The sequence below is a fragment of the Emydura macquarii genome, unplaced genomic scaffold (genome assembly GCF_026122565.2).
Source record: "Emydura macquarii macquarii isolate MOO-44397 ecotype Brisbane River unplaced genomic scaffold, CSIRO-AGI_Emac_v2 contig_2795, whole genome shotgun sequence".
NCBI lineage: Eukaryota > Metazoa > Chordata > Testudines > Chelidae > Emydura > Emydura macquarii.
The window spans coordinates 5,272,228-5,298,557 of NW_027132932.1; the positions used below are offsets into that span (position 1 = coordinate 5,272,228).

The following is a 26,330-nucleotide window of genomic DNA, read 5'->3' on the forward strand; positions in this document are numbered from 1 at the left end:
TGTTCATTAATCCTTTGGCACATTGCTTGGGAGTCCATAAAAGGCCTGAAATCTGGATGCACAGTGGCATCAGATTGACCCTTATGTCTAAAGGATTACAGGCACACTTTCTAGTCAAATCTGGCCCAAGATCTTTTAATAAAACAAAAAGGGGAAAAATAATAATTGCACATTTACAGACCCTACAAATCTTGGGCCAAGTTTCCCTTAAGTGTGCGCTCATTCCTTAGATTTAAGGAACCACTGTGAGTTAGTCTTAAAGGGAAACTGCCATGTGTCAACAAAGCATAATATAGGTAGATACACATTAAATAAGTATTTTAAATAATTAAAACTAAATATTCAACTGTTCCTTCAACAGAGAAATAAAACATCTTTAATCTCACTTCAACTCAGTACTTACAGCTGATCACGCCCCTAGAAGTCAGGCTGAAGTGGTGTCAGAAGGAGGCTAATTTAGTCTGAGTACAGGGCTGAAGCAGCCAGAAAGGAAACTGGAAATGAGAGACCTCACCACTTCTCATGAAGGGGTTTTACTGGTTAACCCTATCTTCCTCTGAAGTTATCCTACTATTTTAGAGGGACACAGATTTGACAACCCCAAAATATGCTATGTCATGCCTCATGATATATTTTTGCTTACACCATTTTCCCCTTAAGGAGATCCAACTCTTATTGTTGATTATCAAGTGTGTGTGCGTGCGTGAATTTATCTGCAGGCCCAGTTTCACTTATCTAGGACTCTGTTGCTTGCATTATGAATATGGACTTAAAACACAAGAAAACAGGAGAATGGGATGGATGGGGGAAAAAATTATGTAAGGTGCATGCTCCTACATTAGCAAAGTCATATTTTCAACTCACAGTAATTAGACTATGTGGCAAAAGACATCTGTGTTCAGGTTATAGCACTGCGATTTAAAATTACTACTCCTTATTTCAGAGGCACAATAAAGTATCTGAAACAGGAATTTTTGGTTTAAAAACAACAGCTAAAACTACTTGACTTGCCTTTTCCACTTGGCATTCCAGCTGCTTTGTAATATAGAACTAAGATCAAATATATTTACCTCCTGTGCATATTTTTGAGTAAACAATGGTGGAAACTTCAAACTTCTTACGTCACTTAATGTCTGTAACAATATTAAAAAGAGGTCATTAAACACCCTGCCCATTAAATTATTATTCTCAAAGTTAAGATATTAATTTATAAACTATGCAAACACATCAATCCTGTGCAAGTTTTAGAATACTTTTAATACTAATACTGTCAATAGAGCAGTATTATGTACAGTATACTGCTAGGGACACTTGGTATTGTCTGTATTACACCTAGGACATTCGAGGTTAAAATCACTGGCTACCTCTTCTAGAACGCCAAATGGATACTCACACCAACTTCATGTTTATGGACTAGTTAACAGATTGGTTACGAGTTTTATAAATAGAAACCTGCCTTTGGGCAACATAACTCATCTCCATTACAGTCCATGTTTGTTCATACCAAATGTGTTGGCGCCCTCTGCTGGAAAACATTCTACTACACAGTTACAAATTACTATTCTGCTGCTAAAATGAATTTAAATTTCCTAATTTCCAGGCCTAACCCATGACCCATTTGAGCATGTTTTAGAAACAGGAGATGCTTTGCATTTGAATTTTTTAAAAAAGGGCCCCATTTGCAGCAATCTGAACACAAAACCTGAAGCTTGAAGTCAGTCAAATATTACTATCCAGGAACCAAAGTCTAAACCCACGATGAGTTATACACTGCTGGGTGGTGGCTGGTGTCCGGGAAACAAAGTTTCGTGGAAAAAAGGCACTGAAATCTTGGGATTAAGCAGGGTGCCTTCTGATGAATCTTGCTCTCTTTGTGGGACTAAATAGATCAGCATCTGGTGTTCTAGGTTAGAAGTAACCTGCACTGCCACAGCCCGACTTCTCCCTGAACCTTGCTGCATTGATCTGAGAAAGGAGCAGAAGAGACTCTCACACTCTTTCAGTTCCTTGTCTGTTGCCCATGTTTTATTGGGGGTAAGGTACTACTGTCTAGCTAACAGGTCAGGGAGAGGCTCTTATTTTTGGCTATCACTGCTCAGTCATGGCTAGTTCAAAGAGCCAGTTGAGCAGCCCTTCCTTAGCAACATGATGGGTGGCTGGGAGACAGCTGATAGGGGAGGATATGAGCACAGGACAAGCTAAAATGCTATCCTGAGCAGGATTAGCTGAAATCAAGGGTCACCAACTAGAGACACACACATACACACACAAAGAAACAGAAACAGTGAAGAAAATACAGTGAAAACAAAAAACAAGGCAGAGCTCTCTTCTGGTTAGCCATAGACTTATGGGGCTCGTCCACACAGCCACTTACTGCATGGAAAGACCAGGTGTAAATCTACAGCACCGTAGCCTGCCGTGCATGCACTAGGTATCCCTGTGTATCTGCTGCCACACACTAACAGTTCCGTAGGGGGCTCTGATCTACTACTAGTGCACTGCAGATTTACCCCCTCTCTTGCCATGAACAGAATCGCTGGACAGATAAGCCCACAGAGGTAGAACTCTGGATGTACTGTGATTTAGGCTACTTTAATGTCAGGAAGTCTGGTCTGACTGGACTTCAAAAGTAGGGAAAAGCAGCAAGAACCTTCCCTGAATGATTTGGAGGCAGGGGAGGAGAAGAAAGAAGAGGGCAGGGGAGCTGAAAGGAAGAAGGGTGGCATTTAGAAAATGGATCCAAGACTTGAATAAATACGAAGGTGGTGGGTTTTAACTCAGAAGCTGTAATTTGATCTCTGGGATCTGGTAAAATCTAGTTCTACAGCTTCCCTTATATGGCTTTACACCACCACAACTCCCATGAAGAAATTATGGCCTCATAATTCAGTTGCCCATATTTGCTCTACTGTACAAGTCCTGCTTACTGCTCCATGGCACTCTACTTGGAGGCTGACACAGAAACGATTCTTTATTACACTGCAACCAACTCTGTCATGTCTTACTGCTGTACCATAATAACCTCCTACAAATATTTGGTAAGCCACTTTCATACAGTACATTTTAAATAGAAATGGTGGAATTGAGAATAGTATTTCTGAACAAGAGCATACCTACCCTAACCCTCTCCATCTGAGTATTAAAGGGATAAAGCAGCTCAAACAGAATCAGTCCCAAAGAGAAGATATCCACTTTGTGTGAATACGTGTTCCCATAAATCTGAAAAACGCAAAATCAGGTTCATGTTACTTGCAGTGTTTCGACAGTATTCAGCAGTGCGTCTGAAATCACTATGGAACGTACAAAACCCCATTCAGTTAAACACACACAATCAGTTCTGTACAGGGCTGAAGAGGGCTATGCATCAGGCACTATATTCAAGCGTTCAGGTTTTATTTACCTGCCCCTATTGTAAGAGAGAAGCAAAGTAACTGTCGTTCCTTAGGAGCATTATTAAACAAGTATAATTTTTAAAAGTAATTTTTTAAAAGTAATACTGAAAATGCCAATATCAGATTTCAGTTCATACTGAAATTTTACTTTATGGGCACAGCATAAGAACCCAAACAGAACTCTGATCACATCAAGCTACAATCCTCCGAACTAAAAAACAGATCAAGGTCCTGCATCCTGGGAATCTGCTATATATTGCCAGGAATGAGGTCATTATTCCTTTCATTTCTAGGCTGGATTTTCAGTGGGGCCTCAACATGCTTTCCAGTTGTATTCACCCAATTTTGCACATGCCATTTTCCAGCACCAGCCTGTGCAGTTGGGCTTTTTTGCTTGTGTGAACTCAGTCACCTGCATTCACATAAATCAGTGCTGGAAAGATGCGTGTACAGATATGCATGTATAAGTGGATGCTGAACTCCATTTCTTGATAACCACAGTATCTGAGTATACACAATGCATGGTATGAAGTTGATCCTGATTACTCAATACTCGTCTGAGAGATAGAAACAAATTAAATGAATTTTAAAAGGCACTACATCTTTTTTCAAGAAGAGAATTAAATCCACTCATAACACTGCACTGTGCAAGAGAAAAACCTCACCTGTTCTGGGCTCATGTAAAGTTTGGTCCCAACTTGTCCCGTGTGTCTGGCATAAGCTGGCATTGGAGTAAGAACAGATTCTTCCTCTTCATCTTGGTCCATAGCAGTTACCAGGCCAAAATCCCCAACCTTTACTATGTCATCCATTGTGAAAAATATATTGGAAGGCTGAAAAGCCAATTGGATGAGAGAAAAAAAGAATTACAAACATGAAACAAAAGCCTCTACCTCACTATCTACAGCGATTCATTCAGGCGGACCACATTAAAGGTGAACTGCAAAATAAAGATTAATTTACTTTAACAGGGCATGCTAAGAATCTCAGCTACTCAGGCAAAGAGCATTTAGCATAAACTGAAGTCTCACTTCCTTTAAATGCCTTGAACTCATGGCTCCTGCCTCCCGTAGAAGGATTGAACACGCTTTACAAATATCTATTGTCAAAACCCGTGTGAAGAACACACTCCGGGACTAAAACTGGGGGCAACTAAAGGTGCATCTAAACTGTATACTGCATTCCTAAGACAAGTAAAGACCTGAAGTCTGTGGGTATGTACCTGTACAATACGGTCGCTACTCAGCCAAGCAATGTCTCCCTGTCTACACTGCTGTTTTTAAAAGTGGAGTGTCCTGCTGCCTCCCTGCTGCTGGAACCTTTCCCTACCACAAAGAAAGACTCTGGCAGGCAGCAGACAGCGGGGAGCTGCCGGAGCCTTTCTCTGACACACAGGTATGCACCACAGTGTGGACGCAGCCTGCTTGCAGCCAGCGGCATGTAGCTTGACATACCTACACACTGCCTACACTGGTGTGCAATGTAGACACAATGTGAAGCACAGAGAGGTTCCTAATTCCCCCTTGATCACATGGCTGGGTTGGGAATGAAGTCACAAACAAGTGGCTGGGTCGGGAATGGAAGTCCATAGTCCTCATGCCCGTTTCCCTACTTTGACCTGTAAACTAAATTCTCTTCTGGGTAGTTTCGACCCAGACTGCAGCAACACTCTTAATCACAACATTACATTACAAACATAATGGAAAGCTGAGAATTAAGTCCTGCTTTCCTATTGGTACTGTGCTAAATTAACTGCTAGAAAGCCAGACCAGTATATCCACGATGGAACAAAAGGTAATTCCTGATTTAAAATCTAATATTTTCATGATTTATGAATGCAGCACTGAACTAGTCTCAGCTTTGCCTCAGCCTCGGCTTACTAACTGTCAAAAAACACAATCACTAGCAATAGCTACTTCTGAATTATACTGAAATGGAATGATCTCACAAAGAGCAGCACAGGAGTGCCTTACAGCTCCTGACCCATAATGAGATGTGTGGTGTGTGTCTATTCACACAATGCTGCACTCAGAGAAGATCATCTGTATAATGGTTATTTCTACATAATGTACTGCGAATCTCAATGCCCTTAGAACTTCGTACTGACATGCCCACAACAAACATGACTGCCTATCCTCCCACTACCACAGGTACTAAACATATGAAAGGAGTTATTTTTAGTGGAGGAAGGGTGGACTTCAAGAAAAGGCCAGAAGAAGCAGGGATGGATGAGGTATTAGGAATGGGGCTAGGTAAAGACAGTTGGATAGAGGGAGCTGAGGAAGTCTACTCCCCATAGAAGTCATCACCAGAGCACAGGGAGGTGCAATGCTGAGAGGACACAGGGCACGTTTATTGACATATTTATTGTCCATTAACCGTGAAGTGGGGAACAAAACTTTCTTGACAGACCTGGAGCTTTGGAATGCTTTTCCACAACAGTAAAGAATGGCTATGAACCTGGCCACCATCATCTCCAAAGCCCATCTCACTACCTTGGCTTTTCCACCATTGCCACCTGTCCATGGTGTGAGGGAGAGGGATGAGCAGGAGAAAAAACATCTGTTGACTCTTGAGTCAAGAGCGTCGATAGTTCTGAGATGAGCATGGTGTAAGTCTATAGACAAGGACTGCCTTGTTAACTCAGTAATAATCACTCCTGGGGCTGGTGAACTCAGCCTCAGGGTTTGTTTCCTACAATGACTTTCTACAGTCATTTCCAGAAACGAATACCTTGGCCTTGAGAGTTTTAGGGCAGGATAATTACCACCTTACAAACATAGAATATCCTCAGATTTTCTATAGAAATATTTATATGGCCTTCATCACCACTGTATGAACACCTGCCAACTGAAATGAATGAACTCTCCCAACCCTAACCTTCTCTTCCTGTAGGTGAGCTATAAAAAAATACATATTTCAGACTGTAGTATGGAACTAGTCTTCTGGGCACAGATTCCTCCACTAGTGATTTAGATACTGTAGCCTCAGCTTTTCTCCAGTTTATAGACATGCAGGAAGTTGAAGACAAGATGAGTCTTCCTCCCCCAAGACAATGAAAAGGAAGAAAGAGTTATGGATGAAGAGAGGGGACATCTATGTCTTACGTATAAGGCATCTTATGTTGACCTAATTATGTCAGTGTCTACACTACACTTTTCTTCCCGGCAATGTAAGTGCCCTGCTACACTGACGTAATAACTCCACCTTCATGAGAAGCAATAAGGCTCATGTTGGAGTAGTTAGGGCGACACAGTGTCTGTGGACACACTGCCTCCTTGACATGGATTGTTGGCTGTCTTGTCAATGCGAGAAGCCCTGGCAACTTCCTCTGCGCCCTGTGGGGAATGAGGAGTGAAGGGGGGGCGGGGAGGCAGGCCAGAAGCCTGTGGGACAGCCAGGCTCCCAGCAGAGAGCTGCCAGCAGAGCTGAGAAACTGGGCTTTCAGCTCCCCCACACTTCCCCTCGTAGGTCGGTGGAAGTGCTCCTGTTAGGATGTGCACCACCGACCCCAGGAGACTAGAGTAGACATGAACCACCGCAGTAATTACTGCAGTGATTGTAAGTCAACCTAATATAGGTCGACTTACGTTTCCAGTGTAGACATACCCTTAGTTAGAGGCATGTGGCAATCACTCAGACTCTCGGAAAACGTTTCTATAAAACTTTCTTTGAATAAGATACAGAAATTCATGGTAGTATGCTTTTTTCATGTCAGCAAGGAAGCAAAGTGCCTTTTTGGAAAACTACTGCCTGGTTCAGCAACTCTGCCTACAATTTGTCCAATGCAAAGAGACTTCTTTTGTCCTTTGGTGTCACACAATACCTTTTCAAGCTCACTCCTGCACTACAATGAAAACCAGACAGACAGTTTTATGTTCACATGGCTCATTCCCTTCTAACAAAGTCCAAGTGTGACATCTCTCATTGATTGAGGGAATAGCATAAATTCCTTTTACCTTGAAATGAGGCCGGCTCTGATCTGTTCAAGCCTTAAATACCTGGGTTTATAATGAACAGTTCTGGAACTACACAGTTAAAGTGTGGCTTTCTATTCACCATTATAAGTGCAATTTAAAACAGCACAAACAACCTCTCACACTGGACAAACCACAGAATTAGGGGAAGATTTGTTCTAATAAGTTTCAAGAATCTCAGAAAAGTGAAAACTAGCTTGTTGATTCTACCAAGAAAATCAATAAACTTCCCTTGTAAAACAGCATCCAAATATTGTAGCTGCAAGACACAGCTTTTCGACACTTTTTTCGACACTTTTAGATTTTTTAATATAGAAAGTTGTTCATTCAAGGGAACACCTCTAATGCTGTTTATATTAAGCAAGAATTTAGAACTGGGAGAGATTAAGAATATCATCTTATCCACCTCTATGCCAGTGTGTATAAAACTTTTAGGAGATTTCCTGCAAGATTCCAACTCACAGCTGCTGGTTTAGAAGAGCAGAACTCTAACTCAAGATCTACAGAGCTTCAGCACCCTTGTACTGTAGAACCAGTGTAAAAAGCTAAAAGAAACCTATAGTATTATTATTACTATCATGTTTAAATAACATTTCTTCACCTGTGGGGCAAGGTACAATTAAATATTAAAATTAAATACAATTAAATATTAAATATTTACAATTAAAGTATCTGAAAATTATCCTTCTGTTCATTTCTTGGGGATTAAAATTTCTCTTATTCTTGGTTCAAAAAACAATAGAAGTCAGAAAAGTTTGCTGAAATAAAGTTTGCCAAATAAGTTTGCCAAATAAAAATATTTGGACTGATTCCAAGTTTTTCTACCCCTGGCATATTTTTGTTGTTGTAATTGAATTTGAACTCTGAAATGTTGGTAGTTTCATAAACCTTAAAATTCTTTGTTTGTACATCTGTGACTGTTGCCTTCCCCAGCACAGCCTCAGTAGGTGTTTCAGTCCCTTGCTTCTGTTGATGTCAAACAATTACTGTTTCCATGTTTGAGGAGTTATAACATTTCAGATAAGTGGGAAAAAATAGTGGACTTTTATCTTTTTCTTCCAAGGTCAATATTTACTCCACTTAAATGGGCAATGACAGCTCCTCAAACAGGAACGACCTCTGATGTCACCAACAGCATGGGACTCAGTTTCTCAGAAGTCATTGGGAGAAGGAGCCACAGTGAAGTACAAATAGTATCTAAGTTTCAATATTCATCAGCAAAAACCGATTAGGTACAATAGTGATTCTAACGCTAGAAATTCTAGGGCTAGCAGCCACTAGAGTCAGGTCAGAATATAAGTAAAGGGGGAAAAGATATAATGATAGTCAGAATAATGCATTTTAATTTATGACCTCAATATCTCAAACCATAAGAACTAGAAACAAACATTGTAACAACTTCCCTATGGCAAACCCCATTCACTTCCAGTCCTGATGTTTTCATAGGTATCAGACACTAAAAAGACATCACAACCCTCACACCAGTTGTACTGGGTTTTTGACACTGGTCCAGGATTCAACTGCAAGTAATTTAATTTTCAATCCTGGAGTGACAGTACCTTTTACCTTCTATAACCAGAGCTCCTAGGCAATATCACCACAGCAAAGGGAAGGAGAGAGATACCAGTATTAGCTGGTTCACTTTGAATTGTAGAATTGATTTCAAAATGGAAACTAACTATGCCCTTTGGCTCAACAACAATCAAAGATATTTGGTAGCATAAAGTAAGTCCACTGGAAAGAGAGTGAACTAAAGATGTCATAACAAATGCAGCTTAACTGTGCCTGGAAGGAATAATCCTGTAGTTGGGAAATCTTCATAGCCATAATTAATGGTAATATTTACCCCACCTGGAGCAGTGAATTTCCAAAGCACTGTGTAAACATTAACTAACCTCACAAGAGTCTCTCGAAGTAGGAGATACTGTCTACTACCTCAATAGGGAAAATACAGAGCTTGGTTTCAACGCAGCCTTAGCTTGAGGTATAACCAAGTGTTACCCCTAACTCTATCCCATACACACACAAATAACTCAAGCTAGATTAAAGTGGTGCTTTAAACTTGAGCTAATTGGTCCCTCTGGGGGTGGGGGTTGAAGCTCAAGAGGTGCTGAAGCTCAAGCTAGTAATGCAGTAGGGACTGAGCTACTCCGTACTGTTGATACACTCTGTGCTGCCTTTGTGTTGTTTTGCAATGTGACTGTTCTCACTTGAGCCAGGTTAACTCAAGACGAATTAACTGGAATGCACAAAACTCAAGCTAACACTGCAGCAAAGACAAAGCCACAGAAGGGGAGAAAGGACACCTGCCCAAGGTCACAGAGAGTTAGAGACACAACCAGGTTTACAATTCAGGAGCTGCAGGCTTCTAGTGATGCACACTGTTCACTACATTATGCTGAATAGCCAAAGGGATAAGATCTAGACAGTGTTCCTTATCAATACAAACCTTGAGGTCTCTGTGCATTAGTCCTTTACCATGAAGAAACTGAACTGCATCAACTATCTGCAGGAATATCTGCAGACACTCTGTTCTTTCCCTGTCCTCTATTGTGCATCTTCTGCTCATCCAGTCTTTGAGGTTCTCCTTCCTGCACAGCTGCATCTGGATATAGAGGTACACTTTTGGTGAGGTGGGTTTGACTTTTTCTGCAGTATTTTTAGAAAGGTCCAGACTTAAACTTGTTGGTCTTGGTGGAGAAATGGACAGAGGGCTTCCTGAAGGAGATTTCCTATTTCCAGATCCTTTTGCGCTTGTTGCTTTTTCCTCACAGTGGCAGTAGCCCTGTGAAGCATCATTTCTGTTACCTTCCTTACTGGAAGTGTTATCACAGCCAGAATCCTCAAATACAATGGAGGAAGAGGTCCTTTCTCTCAGCCGTACACCAGGCACAACTGGAGGACAAAGTTCAAAGGAGTGGCCTGGATCAGTCTCATCAACAATACTGTCCTCTATATCACAGTCTGTGAGGACACTGTCCTGCAGGTTTAACATCAGGTCTGTTGACTGGTGCAAGTCCCTGTGGTCAGTAGCAGAGAACTCCACTGGAGAAAATTGGCTCTCTGATGATTCGGACTGGCCACAAGCTATCCCTACCGAGAAAGACTTAACATTCTGTGGTGAAGTAGCAATAACTTCAATGTGCTCCTTTGTAGAGAATGGCTCTGTTCTAATTTTGAATGATGGAACATCCATCGGACTTGGAGAACTGAGTGGCCAATCAATACTAAAAAAAAGAAAGTGAGATTAATACTACAGAATTGTATTTAATCCTAAATGCGTTGTCTGCAGATAATACTGATCATTTAAGGGTATCTAGCAAGATCTTTATTAGCTCTGCTAGTGCAAAGTAGGCATGTCATAGTAATACTTTAGCAAACATAAGGAGAGTTATCAATAACAATCAGGATCCTTCATTATTTATATTTCTTACGGACAGCATTATTTTTCCTCTATGCTAGTAGTACTCTATGAAATACCATCAATCAAGCATTCTGAAATGCACTTAATGAAAATGTGGAGGTCATATAATGAAACAGAGGAGTTTAGCAGGCAGGATCTCAGTGTTCCTTGTGCGTAATTATGCTTTTATTCCAGCACAGAATGTGTTAAACTATTAGAACATCCCTTGAAATGGTTATTAAAAGATGCTTTTGTATGCAGTCTGGAAACTGAAGCCAAGGGTTGTAGTTTAAAATTACATTGTAGTAAAAGAAGAAACTTCTAACCACACAAAGGCCCAAATGCAAAAGTCAAACAAAATGCTTTAAGATACCACAGAGGCACAAGACTAGAGGACATAGGATAAGAGAAACACTTTGTACGAGATGTACAATATTTATACATTGCTCATTAAGTCTATCAACTTTAGTTCAAAAGTGTATAAGCCTGTCTATACTGGCTGGTCTCAGTATACTTCTTGAATAGCGCATCAGCCTTCCCACCCATCACTAAACACAGTATCACTTTCAAATGATACAGAAATTGAATGTGTTACCTTTCATCTTTTATCCATAGTTCATCCATCTTTTCCTGCCATCTCTCAGGTGGTGCTTCCAGCCACGCATTGAAATATCGAACAATACCTGGGTGCTCAAGTTTAGCTAATGCTTTAACTTCACGCATCACCTTCTCACGAGCCAACTCCCTAGGATTAAACAAAAAATATCATATAAAGCAACTGTCTTTCTTAGGCATTTCCGAAGAGGATTTAAGCACTGAAATATAACCAAAACCAGACTAGTACGAGTTGGCCTACTGGTATTGCTCTGCACAGGCTAGCGGAAGATCTATCTTAAATTCCTCAGCCGTTCTCCCTACAGTTAAGAGTGCTGCAAGGACAGCAAGTTCAATAGCTATAAGCACACACACACAGAGATCTCTTTTTCAATGAAAAAGGAGCAACATAAAAGGAGAGACTTTCTTAGACTCATTCTGTTCTCAGTCATTCTTTAGAGGTAGGGAAAGGGTTAGAAGGCATATCTTCAGGTATGCAGAGGACCGTTAGACACACAAAAGCAAAACTAAATGGAAAGGAAATTAAAGTTTTGCAGGATAAAATTCAATCCATTTTATGTCAAACTATTTCAGCATCAAAGACTTCAAACAGTAACAATAATCTAGAAGTGTCTTTGTTTAGAGCCATTACCCCCCCTCAGCTCTCCCCCCCACAGGATCAGTAGAAAATACAACCTTTAATTACAGTAAAGAATCTAGAAAATTAGTCTGCACTGCATAATACTTTAATGAGCATTTATAAAGCATTATTTATGAGTAGAGCTTTACAAGAGAGTAAAGGTTATCCACATTTTACCGATGGGGAAAATAAAACAGCAAACAGGGAATAGAACTCAGGCCTACTGACTCCCTGACCTGGGTCCTAACTCCTGGGTCACATGCAAAATCTCTTTAGAAGACTAACTGACTAAAGTCAAGTCACAACTGTTTCATTCAACAGCTAGCTGTAGGACAAGGTAAAATTCAGAGCCTTGAAGAACTTTCTGAACAAAACCTTAACCTATGAGTGAAAACAGTAACTCACTTTGAAGAATTATGAAGAAAATAATGTAATAGTTTACCCCCCATTCCCTTCCAGCAGGGCTGCTTCTGTTTTAGGCCTGGTATATACTACAAAGTTAGGCTGACAAAAATCACCGTGCACCAACTTATTTGTGCATGAATCTACATTCAAATTTGGCTCCCACCAACATAAGCACCTATTACAGTAAAACCACCTCCCCAAATGACACGGAGCCATAGTCAATCTACTGAGGTTGACACAGTGCGAGTGTACACGCCACCTAACCTGTATTGACCCTAGAGGTTTTCCAGCTGCTACGATCATAATGATAAACACAACTGTTCAGGGGTCAGAGACTGGAAGCTTCTTTTAAAACTCCCCAGGTATATTTGAAATGCCTTTTCCGATAGCCCACTTTGGGCACACCTTGCAGCTCTCCCTTGTTGTGTGCAACTGCTCAATCAATCATACCAGCTACTCTCACTAGTCGTGCTCCTACCAGGAGTAACAAGAGGTACTTGATCTCCTGAACCTGTGGGGAGAAGAGGCTGTATCTACATAAAGAATCCACATGGGATTCAGCCAAGGGTTACAACAGGGATTAGTGGCATTGATGTGGGAAAGCGAAGGACCATCCCAGGCATACCACAAAGCCAGGGAATGCAATGATCAATCTGGTGCTGAGCTGCAAGCCTGCCATTTTTACAGTGAGTTGCATGCCATACTCGGCAGAAACCTCGCCAGCACCATGCAGACCAGCAGGGATACCTCAGAGGAACCTGAGACAGAGGCCCCTGCCATGAACAGTGAGGAGGAAGGGAGCAGGAAAAGAGAGAGAGTGGGCAGGGGGCTCCAGCCATGCCATGAGCCAGGACCTGTTTCAGACTCCACCACAGTCTAGCTCGGCGAGTGCGGATGAGCATGATGAAGGGGAAGGGAACTCAGGTAAATGTGTGCATGCATTTTTCCTTAAAATGTTTAAATTTAAAGATGATGCCTGGCCAACCCCCAAGTTAACAAGCCACAGATATTGACTTTTCATTGTTTTACTCGTATGAGAAAATGTAGAGGTACAACAAAGAGAGGTAGAGCTGGCACTTTTTTTTTTATTCCCTTGTTGGGTTAGGTGTGTGTGTGGGGGGGGTGATATGGCAGGCAAAGCACTCTGTTTATGTACACAGGGATGTCCCTTTTACCTAGCTGAGACACCCCGATGAAACTTTCATGGAGATACTCTGCAGTCCTCGCCCAAAAATTTCTAAGGATGACTACCTTATTTCTTCCTCTGAGACAGGATACTTTCCCAAGCCACTCTGCAATGATTTTGACTAGCAACACTGCAGTAAACAGGCGGGCCAAGGTGGCTTTACATCACCAATAGAAGCAGTGTTCTCTATGCCTTTGTGACTCTCGGGAGTGAGATAACAGCTAAAAATCACAATTGCCTGCAGAAAACAGTGCCAATATTCAGTGCCATTGCCTCATACTCATATCCATGAAGTAGGAACCAAAATTTTATAGCTGCATGCAACAGAAAACCCTCCCCACCATCCTTGGTGGGCCATACTCACCACGGCTGAGGGTGGAGAACAGTGCTGTGCAGAGGCTCTCCAAAGCTGAAGTTGTTAATAAGCATTTCTTATTAAAAGTGTTTATAGGAATGAGGGAAAGGAGTTTTGAAATTTGTCTCTTTCCATTGTGATTATAAATCCAAATGGTATATTTATCTGTTTTTATCAGCAGCAGTTGGCATGGCCGACTTGATGGGTGCCCCCTTACGTGCCTGTCTCTGATGAGGAGGAAAAGAAGAAGACTGGGAGTACATGTTCAGTGAGATCCTGCAAGCCAATACTGCAACATCATGAACAAAGGGCTTAGAGGGCCAATATGACTGACAGCATAGAAAAAGACAGAGGCCAGGAAAAAGGCCCAGAAGCCCGTGCAGAACAAGGAGAGGGAAATGTACCAGGACGCAGTGAGTCTTTTCAGATAGCAAACTCAAATGCTGCAGATCCTGGCTGACCTACAGGTCAAAAAATCCCAGGCTTTCCAAACTTTGCAAGTCTTTGGAGAACTCCATGGTTACTGAACCTGACACATCCCAACATACCACACAACATCATAGGGCTCATCCCTACCCTTACCACCCTATGCCAGGGAACAGGAAGGAAAACCATCACTTCACATATGCTGACCCGTGAGAACCACAACTGGTGCATATGCAGCCACAATGGATTACATCTGTGTACTCACATGGATGTGAATGTTTACCTCCTTTCTCATTTTAAATTTTCATTCATTAAGTTACGTTAGAAATTTGTATACCTTGGCCGTGGGGTTTTTTGCACGTTACTTTTCTGCTCTTTTCCCCTTCCCCCACTCAATCAAGTTCTCTTTTTGGAAAAGCCCATTATCTTTATTAATTCACAACAAATATTGCAGAAGGCATAGCAATAATCAAAGCAAACGGTGCTTGTAAATGCACACTAAGTGCCACGTAATTTATAGGTTCAGGAAAACACCCACTCATATTTATAAACATACAGCAAGCACTACCTGACTCTAGGCAGCACCCAGAGCTCCAGGCTGAGATCTGTCTGGCACAGGATGTGACTGTGGCTGACCATTAAAGTGCTCTTTCCAAGCCTCCCTCAAGCTCATGGTTCCAGTCAGATTCTTTTAGTGGCCCTTGTGTCTGGCTGTTCAAAGTTAGCATGCAGCCACTCCACCTCAGCTGTCCACGTTGGCAGCAGCTTTTCCCTTTTCCTCACATATATTATGCAGGACACAGCAGGCAGCTATAACCAGTGGGATATTTTTCTCACTGAGATCCAAACTAGACAGTAAACACAGCCAGCTCTCTTCAATCTACCAAAAGCACATTGAGTGATTCTGCACTTGCTGATCCAGTAGTTAAACCTTTCTTTAGTGCTGTTGAGGTGGCCAATGTACAGCTTCTTGAGCCAGGTGTAGGCTGGGTCCCCCAAGGTCACTACCGGCACTTCAAAATCTCCACAGGTAATCTTCTAGCCAGGAAAGAACGTCCTTGCTTGCAGCTTTAAGACCACAGGATTGTTCCAACAGATGCAAGCGTAAGGCACCTTCCCTGGCCAGCCCACACTGATATTGGTGAAGCATTTCTGGTGACCCACCAACACTTCAAATAACCACAGAAAAACAAGCCCTTTCTGTTGATGTACTCTGTGGGAAGGTGGGCTGGTGCCCAACTAGGGATATAGCTACTATTGCCCCATCGCAGAACCAAATCCAGGTACTGCAAATCCATCCACTACGTCCTGAACACAGCTGAGAATCACAGTGATGCAGAGTAGGAGACAATTAATGGCCCTAGATGGTTGCATGACAACTCCTCTCACTGCAAGTTTTCCAACTCCAAAATAGTAGCACTGACTGGTAGTAATCCTGCGTTACAAGCTTTCAGAGTGCAATTGCCACTCGATTCTCCATGGTCAATGCAATTCTCATTCTGGTGTCCATGTACTCAAAGGATGGGGCCTGCTCAGGACACAGATCCAGGAATGTGGCCTTTTGCATCCAAAAGTTTTGCAGCCACTGCCTGTTGTCCTAAACCTGGATTATGATGCAATCCCATCAGTCTGTGCTCATTTCTCAGGCCCAGAAGCGGCATTCCAATGTCTGCAGCTGCTTCACGAACACCACCAAGAACCTTGAATTGTTTTTCGCTATGTCCCTGAGTAAAATGTCATTGAAGAAATCCTCATGTCTCACATGGTTGCAAAACTTCCTGAGGATATGCAAATACAGGAGAATCATGCATCCTGTATTTGAAACATTCAAGAGAATAATGCAGAGCTCTGAAGACTCCATGCTTCTGTAAGAGACTGCAGACACCGCACAGTGCTGCATGGGTTTGTGCAATTTTTTTTAAAAAAAGACCTGAAAATTATGGTAAGGATGACATTATGGGACGCAGAAAGTTGCATGCTGGGAACTTGACCCCTTCCTCCAGAGATCCCTTGGGGAGTCATTACTATCTCACAAAATATTGCAAAAATGCTCCAAAAGGCATTGCACTAAATGGAAGAGAGTGGCACACTGGGATACCTACCCATGGTGCACAGCACGTTACATCGACACCAGCACTTCTGGTTAGTATGAGCAGCACCGATGCAAGCAGCCAAGTACGCATGTGCCCGAGCGATATACAAACTTTGGCAGCTTTATGCCGATTTAAACTGCATCGACCACAGTTTGTCGTGTAGACATGGCCCTAATTCAAGATTTCCAGAAGCAAGCTCTCATCTCACACTAAAAGGAAGTGCTGCAAGCTCTGTGTAAGGCAATTCAGCAGTTTGGCTTGACACGTAAGGCTGAAAGAAAGGCAAGGGCTGTGGAATTAGAAAATGAAAAGGCTGGACAGAACAAAGTGGGAAAATTGTGAGGGAGAGAGACAGGGAAGAAAAGAGAAGGAAAAGGGGAAGCAAAAGAGGTAGGAGATGAAGGGGGAAAAGCAAATTAATAGTGCTGCATATAATAGATCCAGTTTCCATTCTTCATGGAACCTAAGAGAATTCCTACTCAGCACCAGCATCTTCTTGAGCACCCCACAGCAAAATTAGACCCTGACAGCATTTAACACAAGCAAACAGGCCACCACTCTGATGCAGTTAAGTTATATTAACCACTTGACAACAGGACAACCTCCAATTAAAAAAACAAGTGCACCACTCATCCTAACGTACTGATCTAGGTATCAGATCAACAGTGGACAATTAACTGCAAGATTGCACACCATAAGAAGTTACTTTTTCTATCTATAAATAAGCTCATTCGTTACCTATTAGGTAGACGGATCCTTTTGATAGCATAGTTGCAGTCATCTACTTTGTTCCTAGCTTCAAAGACAACTCCAAATCCTCCTCGACCCATACACTGAATTGGTTCAAAATCTGTTAGATACCTGGACAAAAAAAATTTACTAATTAACATTTTGAATGTCAACAATTTCTGTCTAAGATATGACCTGCTGTGTACCCTTGGACAAATCATTTCACCTCTTTGTTTCTTCATTTCCCGTCACATTTTCCCTTGTCTATTTAGATTGTAAATTCTTTAGGGACAGGGGACTGTTTTATTATGTGATTTGATAGTGCCTCGCACAATCTCAGATCTCAGCTCAAGCTTCTAGGTGTTACTATAATAGAAATTATACAAACTTTCCACAATAATACATGTGCACTTTATATAAAGATTATGGACATTTAAAGGTGTGTATTCACACTAAAATAAATAAATAAATAAATAAAAAACAACAAGGTGTTCTTAATCCATGTTAGCTAACCCAGGTTAAATAGCAGTGAAGGCATGTAAACTCAGCTTTTAACTTGGGTTAGAAGCTCAAGTTCAATTCCAGGCTCCCCTATAAGCTTTAGCTTGAGCTGCTAACAAGTTAAAAAGCCAGGCTGCTGTCTTCAGTGCCATTTTAATCCAAGTCAGCACCACACTTTTTTTTTGGAGTGAAGATATGGCCTTTGTTTAAGTTTTCATCCCAATACACATAGCTTTACCACCTTGTTTTATAGCAAAGATTGTGTTTTTCTTTGCAGCTCCTACAGACTAGTCTTCCCAAGGGCAACCCATTTCCTCAAAATCTCTTTTGCGGCAGGTTCTCCTCACACTATCCCTTTATGACACCCTGTTTACTAAAAGCATCTCCTTTTAGATACAATCATTCCCTTTACTCATGTCAACCATTTCCCCCTTGCTCCATTCCTCATATTATTTGAAACACTTCAATTCCTGCCTTTACTAGGTTATGAATGCACTGGAGGTATTCCAATAATATAATCTCTTATTTCCATTTCTCTATTTTTTTTCCAATCTACAGATGACATAATCCGACAGCATCTCCTTTTCAATCACCCCTCCTCAAGTCAACAGTAGAGCTGCTTACAGCATATTTCCCCTTCTTCCATATGTGAAGTGACATCTTCAGTTTTCCCCCACTCTTATTCACAAACACAGCAATAGAGGAGGTAAACATGGAGGATTTCAAGGGTCATATTATCACTCCACATGCAAGCAGGTAACATTAGTCCAACAAACACATGCAACTGGTCATATGATCTCCCAATGATTGTTTAGAGTGACCATATCGCAGTTTCTGACTGATAATGTAGAGATAAAGCCTTAGAGTATTAGTTGTATTAATATTTGACAATTTTCTTGGGTAACAGAAAAATTAAAGTAGTTAAGAATCACCAAGTCCTAGCCTGCTTTTCTAGATACAACTAGTTTTCACACTAAAACACCATATTTTGTTGAATTGGGGATAATTTGATCTCTCACCTTGACACATATCCAGAGCAGGTAATGTCATTCCAGCTGTTATCTTTAACCTCTCCAGTGACTGACTCATATTTACTGTCAGTCTGACACTGTGTTTCAGATTCCTTCCGCTGCTGACAAGGATCACAGAAAACAAAACCAACAAATTCTTTACACCACTAAACAAAGTTGAAACTAATTGATATTGTCAAATGAGGAGATGAAATCATCTCAATATAAAAATTTCCAAAGATTACAAAACAGGTAAAGCAATGTAATTTACTTTCTGCAGTTGCTAAGTAAATCCTACATAGCTGTCAACAGCTTTCCATTAAATCAGTTAAAAACCATAGCAGGTTTTCATCCTCACAATTTCTTTAATAATTTAAGGTCTGTCAACTATTTATTCTTGCACACGTGAGTTTGGAAACGAACAGAAAAAACCCTGAACTGGATTTTAATACTTTTCAGACTGATTTGATTAAGCCACAGAATTAAACAAGATGCTTACTCTGTGAGGATGGGGATGGAAGAGCTTGCGGACGATGTAAGTTGTTGCTACAATGCAGAATAAAATGGTACCAATTATTTCTTTCCACCAATGAAGAAGCAGAACCGGATCCTTTTTGCGGATGTTCTTGTAATTCATATTGTCAAAAAACCTGACAGTGATCTGGGTGCTTCGTTTGTTCCTCTCTCTTTTGTAGTATGGTAAATAGTAACCATTGTCTTTGATTTAAAATAAATAAATAAATAAATAAATGTAAGTTTGTTTACCCCAACTTATCAAACAGTTCTATTTTTGGATAAACTTGTTCCTTTTTATAGATGTGAAATACTGCACCAGAAAGTAATCTTTCAAGCGATGTGGCTACTTACAAAAAATAGTGCACTGTTTGCTTCCACATGGCTAAACTCTAAGAGATTTTTGTAATACTGATCAAATTTAAGTGATCATACTTCTATACAAGTTCAATAATCCAAAGCCATGAACTCCACAGCAATCACGGTCTCCCCTACAGAGTTAATGAATTCTGGAAGCATAAGTGCTTAAACATTTCAATGCATGAAGTTTTTGATATAGAAAACTTTATACCCCAACTCCAAACCTCCAGAGGCATAACCAACATTTGGACAATAGAGTTTCTAGTTTATCTAGGGTCAAGCAATCAAGTCTCTATCATACTTAACATTTAAGAGTTATCTAAGGAGTTTACTGAGCTTTACTGGTAAACACTGTCCCATGTTCTGAACGGTGTGCTTCCAGCAACAGTTACCCGTTAATGACAAAACACAACAGTCAATGCTGCCACATACCATATGGATACTGCAGAACTGACAGTGCTCCGTTACTGTACTCTTCATGAGAAAATTTGTCATTGCTAAGACATTTATCAAATTCATCAGACCCCACCAACACAGGCGTTCTGGATGGAGAATCTAGGCAGGGACAGAAAATTCCTTTTTAAAAGCTAGGAGTATTACAACAACCCACCACACTCCTACCATTTCCTGACTAGAACTCATTCCATGACAATTCCCATTGTGCAACAACAGAAAATATAAATACTTTAAAGTAATGACTGATTTTCATGCAAGTAAAATATTAAGGATGAAATCAATCTTTAAAAAAGCCACCACTTCACGAAAAAAGCCTCAACCAACAAAGCAAACACCCCCCTGCCCATAAACCCACCATCAATACTTAAACAAGCCAAGTAAGTGACATTAATGTCACTACAATCATTTGTTTCTTTTCTGACAGGACTAGAATGCCTATTTGATTTACAGGCACTGGGAAGTGTGAGTATTAAAAGTCTGTCAATCACTATGCAAATCAAAAGCAGTTCACCTTCAACATTCAGATTAAAAATGTTAAAGCACAGAAGCAGTTTCCAGATGAGAATACTATCTTCCAGTTACAGACATCAGACTAATTCTGCAGTTAATGGAAGTCACAAGACATGTCTTGTCATACTCTGCTTTGAAAAAGACAATTTGCAAAATGCTAGATTGTCACTTACGAATTAAAGGTTTCCACTTGATTTTGGGAAGAGGGATAATTGCATTGTCGTTTCTGGATTCCAGAGCCTTAGGGTTGGTTGGGAACTTCTCAGAAATTCTGACTGATGACTGAAGGTACAGCTGGCCTCTGTACATTCCTGAGTAATAAAACAGACAGCATATTTGACTTCAGATTTAGTTCTCTCCTCCCCCAGCACAAAGTTGCACTATTAGGAACACCGTTTCAAGTCTCCTGGCATTTCAAGAGAAAAGGAAGGATTTAAGACCAACTTTTTACATACTGCACAATTGACTCTTCTCTTCTGATTTAGCCATTTACTACTCACTCCTTGCTCCCCACACCAACAGAAGCTGGGAGTTTATGCAGAGCCAGTGCCCAGAGTTCCACTGGAGATGTGGGGTCCTTTTAAGTATATGAAGCATTTCAGAGGTCCCCCTCCCAAACTAAAAACAAATCTCACACACTTGCTTCTCAGAGAGGGAACAATCAACACTGCGTCATTGGGAGAAATGTTTGTATCTAACAACTTGGGAGTCAGGCCATCATCACAACCAAGCATTATTTAATGTGGAACAGCATAGTGTCCAGCAACCCAATATCATTAACACTTACAGGTGCTGAAAAAGGGTGGTTGTCCCTTGCATTTCCTATTCCCCAGTATGCAGGAGTTTGGGCACAGTCGCTCAAAGAAGAACATATGCAGCAATTGCTAGAGCGATGCAAAGGGCTTCCTACCCTTAATTAAGAGACCGTGCAAAATTCCAGACTCTGCTAGTTCAAGAAGTCTGAGGAACTTTTTGGTATTTGTGAATCAAGCAGCTTAGATAAAACAAAGAACAGGACTCGACAAATTTGTTCTGGAGGTAGGAGCCAGCCCAAAAATTAAGGACCCAGACAACGTGGGCTCAGCGGCCGGGCGCCCTAGTCGAAGCGCAGTGCCCACTCTCCTCTCCCGGCCCCGCCTGTTCCCCCCACTCCCTCCCACAATATGGGCCCAGCAGTGGGGCGCCCTGGCTGGAGTGTGGCAGCTGCAACACTCCCCCCTACCAGCCCTGCCACATGGGCGCAGTGGCGCCCTGGCAAGAGCGCGGCGGGCGCTCCCCTCCGGAGAAATACTAGGTGCCAGACTTAAATTTCTAGTACCATGGCAACCTGGTGGCCGGGATTTGTCGAGCCCTGACAAAGAGGAATCCATACTAGCAAGTATTAAGTAATGCAATAGAGACTTTACAATTTCTGCTATTTTGTAGAAAAAGTGTTTGATGCCTAGATGAATTTTAAGAATATGTTCACTGTTCTCTTCATTCTAAAACACAAATGATCAGAACTGCCCTATAACTGATCTGGGCTCTCAGAGTTTCTAACCAACTACACATACTTTCCCTTTTAGAAACATTAAACAAAAAGAGAATAGCATGATGAAGAGCTAGCAACACAAGCTGACAAAGTCCCAGTAATAACACTAATAAAAGCATTGCTGTTACCCATTAAAATGGGAGGATGCAAAGTCACAGCTAATCTCAGACTTACATGTGTATATTTTATACCTATTGCAAGATGACATGGTAATTAAAGTGCCATTGGCTTGTCTATACTAGTGCTCTCACTATGGACTACCATTAGAAGAGCAATACTGGTGTTAGCCCTGGTGAGAAGAGAGAAGGAAAAAGAGAAGTCTAAGATAAACACAGCCTCAGAAGGCGTAGACCATGAAATTTCAGCTAGGCTGGGCCTACTTATACAATTAAGCTACCAAATATTAATAAGTTGTATATTGCAGAGTATGTGAAATGGGGACTGGAGTCCCTTTTGAAAAGGGGTGGTTATTTCTCATTGCAACACACCCATGCTGTCTTTCCATTCTCAAAGTATGTCTGGTATTTCATTAAGATATCTGCTTATTAATTGCCTCTCTTGTCTGGACCATCTTCCCTAATAAACTTATCCTCTGGGAGTAACTCATCTATGCAGTAAACAGAAAAGCGTTAAATGCAGGGCGTGCTAGACCTCCATGGATCCAGATCTCTCAAAATACCTTATGATTAAAGCCCATGGCTGGATCCCACCCCAGGTATAGCTCAGTTTAATCACAACAACCCCAATACCCCTTTATTTGAAGGGTGGAACACTGAAACTAAACAACAAATCTAGGTGGAGAGCGCCTTTCAACTAAGTAAAACACATGGGTCTCTCCCTCTTGTATTGTTTTCGGGAATTCCTGTGTTTACTCATGTAAATTACCAAAATGCTTTGAAAAACACTGAATTTAAGAATATAAAAGAGAAGCAGTGGAAATAAGCAAGGCAAGCAAGCTTCAAGAGTGAAGAGTCACTCTGGATAAGAAACTGACAAGACCTGCCATTTTGCCCAGCTGTCTTCTGAGACCACAGATCCAGGCTCTCGGGGGAAGCTGCTAAGAAACCATTGCCTCCTCTTACCTGCATTGGTGAGGATAATTGCTTTTGCAACTAAAATATACTGGACTTTTGGTTTGGGGGCTCATTTTATATGTTTATAAGTATAGTAATTAAAGCCTTTCTGTCATTATCGAACGAGAGTCGTGTCAATTCCTGAGCACACTAATAGCAGATCCCAGTCTGAGTTAACAGAAAGCCACAGTGCATTTACCTAGAGTGAAGTCAGTGATAAGTTTAAAGGCACTAAGGGGAAGGAAAGCTAATGGCACAATATTCAAGGCTGTTGCAAACCACATCAAATAAATTCTGACTGCTGGATGAGAATGAATTTACAGAAATTTCAGCCAAAATTTCATATATGGTAACTAAGTCTCAGTAGTCTGTGCAGAAAAGAAACTTAATGAGACTAAAACCAATGGTCTGAAAGGAGAGAAGTCTGTCTCAGGCAATAAAACTCTTCCATTAACTAAATCCCAGTTTAAAAAAGCTTTAGAACTCTATTACTCCAAAAATTGCAAGACTATACATAAACGCACATTGCAGTCAAAATGCAAAGAGCATTTTACAGGTGAACTTAAATAGACTTAAATAGATATGATTGATTAATAATAATAAAATTAATTAATTAATAAAACTCACAACCTATCCTGTTACTATCAATTTGGTCAGCCTGATCAGATGAATTATTCATGTGATCACCAGGGGCACACTGTAGCTTGTAATTAGAACAGGATGAATACCAGCCACACTTTCACCACCAGTATTTTTCAAATGTTTAAATGCAGTTGATGTGATTGAGTTCGTGCCCTTTGGTGTTCAGTTTCCACGAATGGGCTAGCCAAAGAGGTTACTAACAGGGATGTAGGGATGTTCCACTGAAGCAGCAAGTTTTACACAAAAAGCACAGAATATTCCTGAAACACACATTTCAGATTTTTAACAGTATTTTTGCCCTGGAAAACAGATTCTAGAAGTTAAATTAATCTAGTCAGGACAAAAAAGTTAGCATGGTAGCTTCTTGGAAAGTTCATATGCGCAGGGATTCAGCTAATAGAATCACAGAAGATTAGAGTGGGAAGGGACCTCAGGAAGTCATCTAGTCCAACCCCCTGCTCAAAGCAGGACCAACCTCAGCTAAATCATCCCAACCAGGGCTTTGTCAAGCCTCAGTTTAAAAACTCTAAATATGAAGATTCCACCACCTCCCTAGGTAACCCATTCCACTGCTTCACCACCCTCCTAGTGAAAAACTTTTTGTCCAATCAAAATAAGGGGGCAGATGACAAGAAAGGCATATCAAGAACCAACACCTGGAAGTTAAATGCAGAAAAATTCAACTTCAAAATAAGGCACATATTTTCTGCATAAGGGTGATTAACTATTGGAACAAACTACCAGTCTCCTGAAGTCTTCAAATAAAGACTGGATGCCTTTCTGATAAATATTCTTTAGTCAAACACACATTGTTGGGCTCAACACAGAAGTAACTGGTTGAAGTTCTCTGGCCTGTATTATACAGAGGGTCAGATTAAATAATCTAATGGTCCTTTCTGGCCTTGAACTCTGAATCTATAACTTGAAACAACCTGGGTTACTGAGGTTTTCAGAAGGTTGAGAGAAGGACAATGTTAAACAGAAGGCACTGAACAGACATCTCACCTAAATAGACACTAGACTCTGTGGCTCCTCTGGCAGCTTCCACAAGATCCTCTTCATCTTCTAGGACCTCGCTGTTAGAGGTGTAACTTGTATCATCAAAAAGACTGATTGGAAAGACCTTCCCATCTCTAACCAGCCAGGCAGATGCAATCGGACTGCAAAACTGACAAGTAAGCAAGGAGAGAGTAAATCTAAACTAATTTGATAGATTTATCAGAGATTGCTCTAAATAACTCTCACCCCTGAAAATCCGTTTCAGTTTGTAGCTGCTCAATAACTCAAAATATAGAACTTCAATACAAAATATTAGAGGGAGAAATACAGTTTTTTCACCTAGGCAGATGTCCATTAAATCAAAATGCAGGATATTTTCCTGTAATGCTGTAAAACTTCAATTTCCATAACATGTAATACTTTGCAATACCTGGTATTCCCATTCCAGATGTCCTCCCTGCTTATTAAAAGCCATAACCTTCCAGTCGGCTACTGAGACCTTTATCACTGTATCCTTCATCACAGCCTCCTGGTCCTCCACATCCGAAATGATTTTAGACTCTTCTTTGTTTATATTTGATTTAAAATTACTCTCAATGAATCCCACGCTAGTTTCGATGTCTGGGACATAGCGCAGTTCAAAGTGACCAACACTAAAATTCCACCTTAAAGTTAAAAAAGAAAAAAAGGTTTCTAGAAAAGAGGTTTAAGAGGAAACCCCAACCACACATCTTAGAGATCTGTAAATGAAGCTTGATGTAATGACATTTCACTAGCATTTCTGCTAAATTCAGTAATAGTCTGCTGAACCAAATTGCACCTCTAGAGGGAGTGTTAACACACTTAACTGTACTATTTCCAGAATGCAAGCCACAAAGTAAGCGTACAGTTTTTTCAACTGAAGATTACCTATTATGAGTTGAGAAGTTGAAGTAATTAAAGAGACATCAAAGTTTGATGTGTGGGGAGAGGAAATGGAGGGGGGAAGGAGCATGTGTGTCAAGCATTAAGGACTATATCAGTCAGTTAAGTACCAGTGTAGCTGTTTACCAGGAAGATCTTATCAGATAACAGCAAAAAGTAGAATTTAAGAAACAGTACTTTAAAATTAAATTTTAAGGCATATAGCAGCTTTTCTTAAGCATTAAGTAATTTACCACTTATGAAATTTTAAGCTGGTTCCAGAGACTGGATTCTGGGAACAAAGAAAGCTACGACTGTGATTTATTCAAAAGGATCTCAGTGTAACTAGTACCGATCATCTCCCAGTCTAACCTATCTAGAAACAAGGTTGAATTTTTGAAGACAGACTATATCAGCAATGTGGGTCAGGACAGTTCTATATCCTGGATGACAGAGATCAATTAGCTTTATGGTACAATAAACAAAGGCAGAAATGTTGAGAACTATTTCACAAATGGAAAGACTGTTAATAAGCATTTCTCTAATACTACGCAGAACCATACAAGAACTGTCAAGACATTCATAGTATGGAGAGCAGTTCGCCTTGAGTGACAGAGGGGCGAAATATTTAT

The 26,330-nt window shown here is 40.8% G+C and overlaps 1 protein-coding gene across 2 annotated transcripts in view; it reads right to left on the reverse strand.

Annotated features, from left to right (window-relative positions):
- EIF2AK3 (eukaryotic translation initiation factor 2 alpha kinase 3) overlaps nucleotides 1–26,330 on the reverse strand; it is a 62,572-nt gene that overhangs the window by 1,317 nt on the left and 34,925 nt on the right. For both annotated transcript variants that reach the window (XM_067567728.1, XM_067567729.1), the window contains exons 5-16: nucleotides 25,226–25,460; nucleotides 24,802–24,964; nucleotides 20,724–20,861; nucleotides 20,017–20,139; nucleotides 19,211–19,428; nucleotides 18,721–18,833; nucleotides 17,210–17,332; nucleotides 11,368–11,517; nucleotides 9,819–10,596; nucleotides 4,058–4,225; nucleotides 3,118–3,219; nucleotides 1,071–1,133 (exon numbers count right to left, since the gene is read on the reverse strand). In XM_067567728.1, coding sequence (XP_067423829.1) covers nucleotides 1,071–1,133; nucleotides 3,118–3,219; nucleotides 4,058–4,225; nucleotides 9,819–10,596; nucleotides 11,368–11,517; nucleotides 17,210–17,332; nucleotides 18,721–18,833; nucleotides 19,211–19,428; nucleotides 20,017–20,139; nucleotides 20,724–20,861; nucleotides 24,802–24,964; nucleotides 25,226–25,460 — 2,374 coding nt within the window. The remainder of the gene's footprint in view (nucleotides 1–1,070; nucleotides 1,134–3,117; nucleotides 3,220–4,057; nucleotides 4,226–9,818; nucleotides 10,597–11,367; nucleotides 11,518–17,209; nucleotides 17,333–18,720; nucleotides 18,834–19,210; nucleotides 19,429–20,016; nucleotides 20,140–20,723; nucleotides 20,862–24,801; nucleotides 24,965–25,225; nucleotides 25,461–26,330) is intronic.